The sequence below is a fragment of the Coregonus lavaretus genome, assembly GCF_964263955.1.
Source record: "Coregonus lavaretus genome assembly, chromosome: 36".
NCBI lineage: Eukaryota > Metazoa > Chordata > Actinopteri > Salmoniformes > Salmonidae > Coregonus > Coregonus lavaretus.
The window spans coordinates 20096970-20110457 of record NC_140023.1 but is presented as its reverse complement, the minus strand read 5'-3'; the positions used below and the strand labels follow the sequence as shown (position 1 = coordinate 20110457).

Sequence of the window (13488 nt, the reverse complement as noted above, 5' to 3'; positions counted from 1 at the left end):
GAGGCTTCAACCTATGTGCTGGGACATAGTTTTCCTTTAGCACTACATAACACTTCATACACTGTTCTCATATCAACTACACTGTCACATGGATAAGGAAAGGGAAAGGGCTAGTCAGTTGCACAACTGAAAGCATTCAACCGAAATGGGTCTTCTGCATTTAACCCAACCCCTTTGAATCTGAGAGGTGCGAAGGGCCTTAATCAACGTCCACGTCATCGACGCCAGCGGAGCAGTTGTTGTTGGGGGTTAACTGCCTTGCTCAAGGGCAGAACAGCACATCTTTACACCTTGCCGGCCTCTGGGATTCGAACCAGCGACATGTATACAGTGCACTCTACTCCACATAAACATAGCCTCCAAAGCTGTTGTGTACTTCGGACATTTAGATTAAATCCACACAACCGCCTGAGCCATAAGGGCCTCAAAAACAAGCACCAACAGTGTGGTTTTAGTGGGTAGGAGAGAGTAAATCCATTGACAATGCATGGGTTGCTAAAGCAGATGTGTTCACCCTAAATTACCCTCGGAATTCTATTTGTTCCATTTACAGCTGTCCTCGGTTATGTTGTAAGATAGGTCATTTTCATATATTTAACACGTTTTCCAGTGGACTCTTCTCATCCATTTGAATAGGTTTTTATGCACCCTTGGTTTCCTAGGTTATGTAATTAGGAGGGCAATACAATGGTCCACTGTCCTGTGCCTGCGACCCGTGCAGACAGCTGGGCAGTCTCGCTCTGTAGTACTGGCAATGTTCCCTGTTACTGTAAAAATTCTGTAATGTTTTGGAACACTTGAACATCCCCCAATAAAAACAGCACTGTGTGATGGGAGAGTGTTTTTTGCAGATGAGGACTTGTTCAAGGGATTTCTCAAAGTATGAGGCTTGCCGTCCTTGGCATTAGAATATTTATCATCATAAACGCTCAAGCTCAAATAGGAGTGCAGCCCCAGCTCAAATTGAAGGGTTCGTAGTAGTAGATTCCAACCTGTTGTCATTTGTTTTCAGCTGTTGCTAGTTGGCTTTTTTTATATCCAGCTCTCAGCAGCTAAACCACAGTATGATTATTGAATGATGCAAAAGGCAGCACAATGCACTTTCAGATTTGGTCATTTGGGAAAGACTTGATGGTAACTGGTGTCACAGAAACCTGCAATTTATGGTGATATGTTTTGTACATAATTGTAACATTCCAAACAAAAAGATATCCCTTGTGGGACCCTAATATAACCCTGCTTCTGCTCTGCACCTCATTGCTAATTATGCAGTCTTTGTATGTGGCTGTGAACTTGGTTTGGCTCCAATTTAGAGTATTTTCATTCTCACACTTTCATAGCTTTCAATTGTGTTCGTTTTTGGTACATCGCAGTGACAAAATAGGATATTTTAAATTTAAATCATGCCTTGCACCTCAGCAGGTGGCGCTCAAGTCTGTAAATTCATTTTGGGCGTTGCTCTCAGGGGGGCAGTGTTTCACTTCTTTTTTACAGAGATTCACATTCTTTCAGTTAACTCTGTGTGTTCTGAGACTGTATGCGGCTGAGCCACAGTACAGAGTCACAGTATAGACTAGATGGCTGAACGCTCTGTGTATAATGAGTGGCTGGTTGGAAATTCAATGAGTGCTACTTTGAACTCGTTTTCTTGTTATATTTCAATTAACCATCGTATATGTAAATGTGTTGTGCTGCACAACAATTGAATACTGGGAGGCCAATCAACTCTATTCTTATGTAATGTCTTTTGAAAAATATAAGTAGGTTATTTGACCACGTTGGAGTGGACAATTACTGTCTTTTGTCATTCGTAATAGACTATGCGCAGGGCTTCCCCAACCCTGTTCCTGGAGAGCTGTAGGTTTTCGCTCCAACCCCAGTTGTTACTAACTTGATTCAGTTTATCAACAAGCTATTTGAATCAGGTGCGCTAAAAATTAGTGCTGGAGTGAACCTATAGGACAATAGCTCTCCAGGAACAGGGTTTTAGAGCCCTGGACAAGAGCATCATTTCGGCGGTGTGGATTATCATTATGCAACCACTCGAACAAACCGAAACAAAAAAATGCATTGCACTCTGGCTGCATTAATTCATATGATTTCCCCAACACTTGCTGTCCCACTCAAGCGTGCGAAACAGAGCGAGATCAAAAGCAGTGGTCTTTACAGTTTGTATTGTGTATTTGTCTAAACGTGTACAAAGAAATGACTTTTCTAGCAACTACTACTGTATTACTAGTATTAGTATTCTAATTACTAATTATATGGAACCTTACACAATTTCGTTGTGTAGTAGAATTTTGGAGGAGAATTTCAAGGCGGGGTATAATAATAGGAGGCCAACCAGTGACTGGAAGACATTTGAAAACGGGGGCGTGCCCTGCCAAACTTTGCTACAACTTCAGAAAACTCCACCCATGCGAGCCACCGCAAAGCATTTATATCCATGTGCAGAGGAAAAGTAGTTAGTGAAGCAGTCTGGCTCAGCGCTTCTCTAAGGAAGAACCTACAACACAAGGAACTTTCACCTACTTGTTGTTTCATCTCTACCACTGGAATTGCACATTCGTTTTTCAGAACGTTCTAAAACCAGTTGAGGCACAATTTACAACAGTTGCCTCGTGCATTGAAGGATCCTGGTTGGTCCTCTATGAGAGCTACTGTGTCACTTCAGAAAAAGAGATGTCTGCAACCATCTTGTCCGCTTTCTACGACATCGATTTGCTTTACAAGGTACGTTTTAGTTTCAAAGTACATTTCCCCATTGTTTGTAGTTGGAAAATATTTTATTATTTTTTTACAAGGTCTGATGGCTAACTAACTTGGAGCATGCATTTATTTTCAGTAGGTTACAACTACAAATAGCAACCCGCTTGCTAGCGAGCAAGAACTTGTAGCTGGCATGCGCCCTACAGTTTTTACTTGTAACAAAGTTTACGTTTGTAATCTTGTTTTTATCAGGATGTATGTATTCGTCCAAAACCGTATTAGTGGAAATGCATTGCTAATTTGTATTTCCTCTCAACAGCAAGATAAAAGCATGAACATGAACGCTATGAATCACATCAATAGCATACTGGACAAGAAAGCGGTGGGGGCTCCAGTGACTACACATAGCTCCAACAGTTCTTTCACGCCGGGATTTTTCCGTAGAAACTCGACCACCAACATGGAAGCAATGACCAACAACAGCAACAAGTACTCAACCAACTCCTACAGTAATTTGATGGAGAACACAACGAGCAGCAGCACTGCCATTATGAACAAGGAGAACCAGTTCCGCGACCGGACATACAGCGAGAACGGGGACCGTAGCCAGCAGCTGCAGATCGTGCAGCAGAAGCCAGGCTCTCAGATCAACTCCACCCGCTACAAGACAGAACTCTGCAGGCCCTTCGAGGAGAACGGAGCGTGCAAATACGGAGAGAAGTGCCAGTTTGCGCACGGCTACCATGAGCTGAGGAATTTGTCTCGTCACCCTAAGTACAAAACCGAGCCCTGTCGCACTTTCCACACTATTGGCTTCTGCCCCTATGGTCCCCGCTGTCATTTTATCCACAACGCTGATGAGCGAAGACCCGCTCCAAGCAACGCCAACGTGCAGGTGGAACCCAAGTCAGCTCGCGAGCTCTGCGGCTATGTTCAAAGCGATGTTGTGCCACAGCAAGTCGGGTACAACCGGGACAGACCAAAGCTTCACCACAGCCTGAGTTTTTCAGGTTTTTCCAGCCACCACGGACTTGAGTCGCCACTGCTCGAGAGCCCCACGTCGCGCACACCACCACCCCCCTCAAACTCCTCTTGCTCTCCCAACTATTATGAGGACGTACTGTCTCCCAACTCCATGTCTTGTGTGAACAGTGCATTCAATTTTCCTGGCCATGATCTGAAAGCCTTACTTGCTCCCCTGGCCGTGCATACGCAGAACGGCTATGGCAACAACCATTTCAATGGTGCCTACTACGGGAACATTCAAGCCAACATGTGCCCCCCTTCTCCCCCATCATACAATATGAGCCACTTGCAGTCCCTGCGCCGCCTCAACGAATCACCGGTGTTCGACTCCCCTCCTAGCCCACCCGACTCCCTCTCAGACCGGGAGAGTTATGCGAGCGGGTCCCTCAGCTCTTCTGGGAGTCTTAGCGGCTCTGAGTCTCCAAGTTTGGATGCTGGGAAACGTTTGCCAATCTTCAGCAGGCTGTCGATTTCTGATGACTAAACATCCTATCATGTTATTTTCAATGGATGAAATTTGTCCTTGACATGGCATTAGTTATTTTTTTTTTTTGTAAAGATGGCTGTATAAAAGTAGATACCAACAGAAGGCATTCCATCGGTGACTTACTTACTTTTTTTTTTTAGCTGCAAGTAAGGGCAGTATTTGTCTCAGGCAAGCCACACTTCCCTGGGATAGATGTGTACAAGACTTGACACGAGACTGTAAAGCAGTTTCAGATTTCTTCCATCCTGCCAAGAAATGCCTTGACACAATGAACTTTCTTTTCTTCTAAGTATGTGTTCCTTTCTGAAAGTTTAAACTTCCATTCCAGAACTTTAATCTGTTTCACAGCGCCACGCAGTGGTTTGTTTGATTTAGTATAGTTTGTTGCTTAGTTGAAAAGCATTCAGAGTTAGGTTTGTTTGGGGAAATCACTGCTGATGGTTGAAAATGTATATATACATTTATATATATAATTTTTAGCTGTTTTGAGTGATTACATAGCAGTGCGTAACTGGCTATGAAATATTTAACTTATTTATTATCTTGTGAAAAGTATAGGCTATACGTTGGTAATTTGTGTCCATACTGTATTTATCAAGTATGATGAAGCAATAGATCTATATTCTTTTATGTTTAAATTATGATTGCCATTATTAATCTGCATAAAGTGGAGTATGTTCTTTTCACAGTAATATATATTGTTTTTGGTCTCCTTTTGTAACTTCACTTGGTTATTTTTATTGTAAATGAGTTTTAAAAAATCTTAATTTAAGAGAACGTATGTGATATTTATTTCATACATTTTGTTTACGTTTATTAAAACAAAAGTTTGCGTGATTTGCTGTTTGTTCTGAGGTTGCTTGTAAGAGCTGTGGAAGGTGTTTTGAGAATCCTTATCTAGATGTTTCTGTAGAATGTATAAACAATGTGGTTGTGCAGACCGTCCAAACCTGAGCTAGCCTTGTTTTTTATAGATCAGACTCGGTGACAAAGAACCCAAGTAAATAAATTAACCAAAAAAGTATTTTGTTTTCTTCTGTTTGTATGAGGTCACACTGTGATTCCAGCCACGTGCTAAAGAATGTAGCAATCCCTTGTGCCCCAGTATTATTGTGTAGTGCCTACAGGGTTCACCATCTTACATGCCTTAATATTAACCAAATAAAGTATTTTTCCTACATGTATCTTTTACACAAGTTTAATTGAATGTAGTGTTGGAGCTGAATTACTTTTGAAAGTTGTTACCACTTATAAGACCTTGGGACAACCATTATTTTTTTTTTTATTCCTCATTCCTCTACTCTTGATTTTGTTTGCTTTTTTCCCTTTGATATTGACTAGTTCAGGGGATGCGCACTATGTACTTTTTGACTACTTTATCAGAAGTAAAGCTTTTTGAATGTAACTAAAAACGGACAAAAAGACAACAGTTGTAATTATTTTTGGAGAGTCAGTTCACTACAAATTGAGTGAGACTTAACTTTGTACTGTACATTTTTGTAGTTCTCCCAATAAAATGATTTTGAAAATAGTATTGTGCTGCTTGGTCTTATCCTTCAGAAAGAATGATGCAAGTGTCTTGGTATTTCTGGTAAGATCTTTCTCTAGTAGTGTCATTCATAGAAATGTAATAATTCGAAACCTGTTTTCAACACTACATCCTCTCAATCATTCATACCACAGGAGGATACTGCTTTCTAAAGACACCAGCATGTTCAGCTCTGCCATGCTCATAACAAAAACACTAAGTTATAAATCATTTTCTTCCCCATTGACTCCCCCAGCATCATTGAGGGAAAAGGCCTGAGTCATTAGTGAATGCACCCCTCTCTGGCATATCTGTACAAAGTGGCTGGCCTCAGAGGCCTACTCTGACTATTTGTCTTGGCTCGGGGCCAATGGGGCTTTGTGTTGATTATAGAGTAGACCCTCCACAGTATAGCACAACCACCAACCCTGACACTAGTGGGAGGTGAGGCTGAGGAACCTACCTTTTACGTGACTTAGTTTTATTTTACTTGTAAGATCTTAGACCAAATCTGAATTGTAAGTAGGTAGGCTGTAGTGTTAAGCGATAAAACAGTCTCCATGCATACTTAACTAATAGGATGCCAAGATACGATCATATCAGGTGTGGATGTCATCCCCACATGGTATGTTTCATCTGTGTGGATGAGAGTAGCCATACCCTCTGTTATGATTAGTCTTGAAATAAATCTGCAGAGGCCTCTCCTCACACCTGTTTGCCAGGTCTGGAGAATGTAGTTAGGCAGGTAGATCAAAGTCAAACTGGCAGGGTTAGTGAGAGTTAACCCATTTTAAAGGTATTGCAGTACTATTTGTTTTTCAGGAGCCTCTCAAGGAACTCTCCACCCATTTCAATAGTCTATTCTGTGAAGTTATCAGAACTCACAAAGTCATTAAGAAAATAAAGCCCTAGAAGCCATGTAGTGCGGAAAGTTCACGACAAGATAAGGGAGGGTGATAAGGCTGAGCAAATATTTACACAGTCCTCAGGTTTTCACAATGAAGTGTTTATCAAGAGGAGAGCCTAAGGGCCCACAATGCAGGATGCCTGTGCCAAGTAGGATTCACGTGCGTGTGCTTGCATATGTGTGTGTGTGTGTGTGCGCGTGCATGCTCCTACAATGACAGGAAATACTCTTGACTTCTGATTACGGCAGGAAGAGCCCAGTTCCTCACCTCCCCTGCTGTTTTTGTTCTTTTATTTTCCTTCTCCTGACCGGTGGGATGGCTGCTTCTAGAGGATATTATTTGTGCAACAGCATTGCTTGAGAGCAGCTTGGCTTGCCCTGGCATTGTTTTTGTCATGCTCAGTAAGGCGTGAGCAACATCATGACTATTACCATGCAACTTATTTCCAGAGCATCTGCGAGAGGATTGTGTTTACTGGGGATGGAGCAGATCGATCGCTGACGACAGGGCTCGGGGCGGCAGGTAGCTTAGTGGTTAAGAGCGTTGTGCCAGTAATCGAAAGGTCGCTGGTTCTAATCCCCGAGCCGACTAGGTGAAAAATCTGTTGATGTGTCCTTGAGCAAGGCACTTAACCCTAAATGCTCCTGTAAGTCGCTCTGGATAAGAGCGTCTGCTAAATGACTAAAATGTAAATGTAAAAAATGACAGCCAGGACCATTATAAAACTATTATGAAAGGGCTCTATACCACCCCTCTGCTACCAGTACTCCAGATTACCCTACAGTCCAAATGATATAGCCCTTATGAGTTAGCCAGCATGGCTCGCTGTATGGAGAGACCCAATAAGAGAGGAAACTTAAAATGATCCCCTATCTATGTTCTATTTATGTCACCTTAACACATGCACAATTAACAGCCAAACATGATGGGTGTGTGTGAATCTCACAGAGAAGGGATGGTCGAAGTCTGGCTTGGGTATTTGGTGAAGCTGTGAAATGTGACATGGCCTATCGACCTCTGTGAAACTTTACTTAGATTGGTTGTGGCTCACACATGATTGACATCTGAGAGCATGGTGATAGGGAGGTGTCAGTGAGCTGAGAGGGTGTGGTCTAGAAAGTAATGCCACTGTGAGTGTGAATATAGGATCCATTATGCAGTCTTGTACAAATCCTTACACCCATATTGAAATAGAGAGCAACAAACGGGATGTCGGTAATACATGCAGTTTCAATAACTTAACCCTTACTATGGTTGCCGTGGATTGAGCACACTGAGACAAACACACAATATAATTATGGAATAGCACCTTAAGTGGGAGCGTTAGTTGAAAATACTTAATGAGTGGTGTTTATATGGGGGAGTTCTTGGCAGCATTGAAGTCCATGACTCCTTTCACTTACGATATTACATTTACATTTTAGTCATTTAGCAGACGCTCTTATCCAGAGCGACTTACAGTTAGTGAGTGCATAAATTTTTTCATACTGGCCCCCCGTGGGAAACGAACCCACAACCCTGGTGTTGCAAGCGCCATGCTCTACCAACTGAGCCACACAGGGCCATTACTGAAGAATGAGTTTGTAGCATGGAACATAAATCCTTGAGGTTGGTTGTTGTGTGTGTGTGTGCATGCATATGTATGTGCATGTGCATTCGTGGATGTGTGTTTATGCACCACTAGTAATGACATATAATCATCCAAAATATTTATACTGTACAAATAGCGTAGCTATGATGAGTGGTGTAGTGTAGGAGAGCCTCATCGTGAAGAAGTGTCCCCGCTCAGTGATTACCCAGGCAGGCTGTGTGGAATTGTCATGCAGCTGGAAAGGTATTTTTTATGAGGGCCACAGAGAGCCGGTTCCATAAAAAGCGGCGAGACAGCCTTTGAGGGGTCAAAGGTCGTCTACAGACGGATGTTGTTGGGGAGACTGAGAGAGGGCTGGGCTCTTACTCACGTCCATATTTCATATCACTGGGTTTTATACAAAGGCTATGTTGATACAATCTCCTTACAGAGGGCAGAAAATGACTGTTTGTACATGCTAATGATGTTTATATTTCTTCCTAATTCCCTCTGTTTTCCCTTTGGTATGTCTCATTTTTCTACCTAACCACACATATAGGCTAGTATTATGTTAGGCTTTTGCATACCCATGCACACACTGGTTGAGCATTCATATAAACACATTTTGTGTGTTTTTGTGGTCAGGTCTGTGGATTTGGAAAATCCATATCCGCCTAACTAATATTTATCTTTTGACCCACAATGTGGTGAGTGTTTTGGTGCACTATGGCTGCCTTGCATCACCCACATGCAGTGGTGTGGTGGTGCCTGGAGAAGTGGGTAAACTCTAATTTTGTCAATAATTTCCTAAATGGCCCGCCCGGCAAAGGAAAGGCGCCCTTGTGTGAAAGATTCTATGAGAAACAGTGACATATGACCTAAAATAATCAATCCCATATTGGTCTTTCACATTCAGGCCAACCCAAGCTGTACTGTACAAGTAGGCTATTAGTATGTCTACAATTGAAACAGATAAATGAGGCTGTCAACTGAGTCAGAAATTCACAGGTTTCAGTTGTATTTTTTCACTCTCAAAGTTAAACTTTTTTAATAGAAAAACAACAAAATTGAATGTTCTAAGTCCAACAATGCTTAAACCACATCAGAAGATCACTTTTGAGGTCTGGGAAAAATATAAGAAATGTTGATTTCTGGGTGTAGTTATCCTTTAATTAAAGTGTGCATGCACCTAGCATTGTTGTTTGGTTAGTGGTGTTTCTGTAGCAGGGGATGGAGTTTGCAAAACAAATGGACACTGAATTGATGTGAGACGAGTACTGAGGATAAGAAGAGGTAGGAAGCAGGAATCAACAATGTAAAGGTTTACTTAACACTGAGCAAGAGCACAACAAAGCGTGAGTACACGACATGACACTAACAATCACACACAACACAACACTGAACAGTCCAGGGCTATATAGGGGTGGTGATGAGATGATGAGGTGCAGGTGCGCTGGAGGGTGCGTTGGGTTTCCATTCAGGTGTTGCCGAGGTGGTGCGCTCAGACCAGTGGCTCAGTAGACCGGCGAATCAGAGCTCTGGAGGGGAGCAATTGGAGGTGACGTGACATGATGCAAATAATCATGATATCATTCTGCCAGTTAGGCATAGCCTACTTTGTAGCTACTTAACATTTAATTGAGAAGTTTTTTTGGAAAGTCTTTCCATCTACCAAACGATGGTTAGGCCTGTAATTAGCATCGCTATATTTGTCCTGTTCCTTAAGGGTTTTACACCTGGACTTTTACTTCATATTATGAGGCCCTCTTACCTTGCTTCAAAGTAGCCTATAGCCAAAATCCCACCATAGAAACGTGGAGGCAATTATTTTATAAAAACTTCCTCATATGTTAGTGTGGTTCAGAGAGTGTCTCTTTCCCTACATGGAGCCCTCTGCCCTTGGCCGTGCAGCTCATCTAAGCCCTGCTGCAGCACCTCCATCAATAAGGCCTTTAAGGGTCAGAGGACCAGGGGCCGAGTCCAGGCACAGACCACCTTTATCCTACGCGTTCAGGCTACTCATTCATGGGAGCAGGGCAAGAGAGCACACATACTCCATGGCACACACACTCTGAGCCGCCTCTGTGTGCTTACACACACCCGGCCGTGGACCGAGCAAATAAACCCCCCATCTATGGACTCGAACTCAGCCCACCTTTAGCTGCCTGCACACACGCACATACGCACGGACACACACACACACACTAACATCACAGAACTATACTGTCAATAAAGATACGTTACATATAGAAAACAGAACTCACATTAATGTGAAATTCAATAGCTAAAACAAACTATAAAACAAACATTTACATTTACTCTCTCATACCGCTGCTATATCAGACAGTTTATAACATGTCTATGTAGCATGTACATGTACATTGTGGGTCCTTGGCCAATGGGTGTGTGCCAGTGTGCTTTCTAATAAAAGGAAGGTCAGAGTGTACTTAGCCTTTAGTAAAGATGGCCCTCACCCTCTCCTCACAAGGACAGAGTGTGATCTCTGATGGCTCAAAGTGGCTCAAATACACAGCGCTGCGTGGCCCACTAACATACACTCCCATATATTCTCACATTACATCACTTATGGAGAAGAACTGCTCTTCTGTTTAGCCTTGGGGGCAGACTGAGAACCAGACTTATTCAATGAATAATTTAGGGTTTACTGGGAAATGTTTACAGCCATCGTATTGCGCCAGGTCAACTGACTAAGAGGGGTTTTGGAACATGTATTTAACGTTGTGGTAATGTTAGACTGTGATTCACAGATGCATTGACTTGAATCAGAGGCTCTCTCACGCTTTGTATCAGTGTAAAGTACAGTGCATGATCTATTTACCTACAGCCAGACCTCATGTAAGGTCTAATTGCTTGGCAGACTGTTTTTAGAGTCTATAACCCATTTACTCACTGAAGGTAATGGCCTTAGTCAGCTAAGAGTCACGTGTCTCGACTGTTCAAAGCAGACACTGTAATACATTGTAACAATGACTAAACTGTAGGCTACTACCATTTCTAACCACAGATTTAGTTCAGTTTCAACCGAAGGCCAAAAAGCATATTTACCTTGTCCCTCATGATAACCCACCTTCCCTCATTTTCAAAGTGGTTCAGTCCAAAATCATCCCTGATTGATCCCCCCTTCTCCCCCAGTGGTCTGGTCCAAAAGGACTCCCGAGGCGCCTAAGGAAATGAGAGGTTGAGATTTCTCCCTCGATAAGTTCCAACCTGTCAGTATGTTTTTCTAACGGCACGTTACACGGCTGTCGAGCCCCAGCGATGTGTTTCAGATTACTTCAATTTTAAAGCTTTTTTCCCTCTGCCATTCAGTTTGGTGTTTATGAGAGAAGAGTTAGATAAACTGTTTACGAAAATGCTCCAGCTTTTTATTTCTGGAAAAGTATATGAACTGAGTGTTTTGTGTTTTGGCTGGTTTCGGTCAACATGAATTCCTGTCAAATATCTCAGATATAGAGTCATATTCATGGGAGTTGTTTCCATGGCAGTGGCTTTACAGTGTTTTATTCCCCTGGAGAAGGGGAAAAAACATAGTCCTGGTTTGAGAAGAGGCCTGGTTGTCAGCACATTGGTCTCTAAGGGAAAACAGTATGATCTGAGAACAAGTTCACTGTGTGAGTCATAAGGAAGAGTACTCAACTCACTATCTCACTTATCTTCACCTCCTTGACCTGACTGTTAAACTCATCAGCTTCTCTCTCTCTCTCTCTCTCTCTCTCTCTGGCTCTCTCTTTCCACCCCCCTCGCCTGCTCTCTCTCGCTCTCTCTGGCTCTCTCTGTCTCTCTCTCTCTCTCTCTCTCTCTCTCTCTCTCTCTCTCTCTCTCTCTCTCTCTCTCTCTCTCTCTCTCTCTCTCTTTCCACTCCCCTCGCCTGCTCTCTCTCTCTCTCTCTCTCTCTCTCTCTCTCTCTCTCTCTCTCTCTCTCTCTCTCTCTCTCTCTCTCTCTCTCTCTCTCTCTTTCCACCCCCTTGCCTGCTCTCTCTCTCTCTCTCTCTCTCTCTCTCTCTCTCTCTCTCTCTCTCTCTCTCTCTCTCTCTCTCTCTCTCTCTCTCTCGTGGCATTTAGAGGGATTATCTCACCTCATGATGTACAATAGCCTTCAGCGTTGCCCTGACAACCCGGAGCGGTGTGGTAACCAGGTTACCTGTTGAGTGAGTTCCCGTCTTTATCCCTGTGTCAATATTTCACCAGCAGCAGGTAAACCTTGGGTGTTGCGACACTGACCTACTTTTCCCCGCGGCGGAGGAAGAGATAGCAGCTAGGTGCTGTTGTGGTCCACCAGACAGGTCTTCTACTAGGACTGGTCAAGTTGTGTTCTTGCTCCCTCTATCAGGCTTAATGAGAGCATAGGTAAACATTACACAACCAACACACCATTCTGGCCAGGCACTCCGAGAAATACTAAGGCTACACACCAGCACGTACTGCGTCAATTCAGATGATATGAAATTACTATGTACTCATTATCTTCTCATCAGTTCAGGTTTTTGTTTAGTCAGGTTGCAAATATATTGTACTTTATCTGTAATTAATGAACAACAGGATAATACCTCAGTAGATAAAGCTGCTGTCACCTTTCCCATGGATGGATTGGTGAAAATCTAATCTCAATATTGACAACCATATTACTATCTTGCCTCTAGTCATAGGCCTAGTTATCTAAACATAACATGGCAACATCCAAATATCAATAGTCTTGCACATGCCCAATACTACTGAATGTGAGGGACTTGGACTGGGGGTTAAAGTACTAAGTAAATTCTGGCAATACCCCCTGTGTGTACTCAGTGGAATCTCTGGGCCATCCCATAAAACTGAGTGTGTTTGTACGCACCTCAACCACTGATGCTTCTTTTCACATGACCAAATATTCCTTCTGATGGTAAACACACACACACACACACACACACAGACACACACACACACACACACACACACACACACACACACACACACACACACACACACAGACACACACAAAACAGTATTGTACAGCTAACTTTGTGGGGACACACAATTCAGTCCCATTCAAAATCCTATTTTCCCTAACCCCTAAACCTAACCCTAACCCATACTCTTACCCTAGCCCTAACCATATCCCCAAAACCTAACCCTAAACCTAACTCTAGTTCCTAACCCTAACCCTAAAACTAACCTTAGCTCCTACCCTAACCCTTAACGTAATTCTAACCCTAACACTAATTCTAACAACTCTAAACACCCTAGAAATAGCATTTGACCT

General features: G+C 42.8%; 1 protein-coding gene and 1 long non-coding RNA gene across 2 annotated transcripts; one reads left to right on the top strand and one right to left on the bottom strand.

Moving 5' to 3' along the window:
- Positions 1–2482: 2482 nt before the first annotated feature.
- On the top strand, positions 2483–5753 carry LOC311111035 (mRNA decay activator protein ZFP36L2-A-like). The gene is made up of 2 exons (XM_084153731.1): positions 2483–2733; positions 3029–5753. Exons 1-2 carry the CDS (start codon positions 2683–2685, stop codon positions 4217–4219), a joined length of 1242 nt encoding a protein of 413 aa, XP_084009857.1. The 5' UTR covers positions 2483–2682; the 3' UTR covers positions 4220–5753.
- A 3782-nt stretch (positions 5754–9535) lies between these two features.
- LOC311110863 lies at positions 9536–12546 on the bottom strand. The gene is made up of 3 exons (XR_014610730.1): positions 12326–12546; positions 11295–11411; positions 9536–9766 (listed from the first exon to the last, which is right to left on the bottom strand). It is a non-coding gene; the product is annotated as an uncharacterized lncRNA (long non-coding RNA).
- Between the last annotated feature and the right edge of the window lie 942 nt (positions 12547–13488).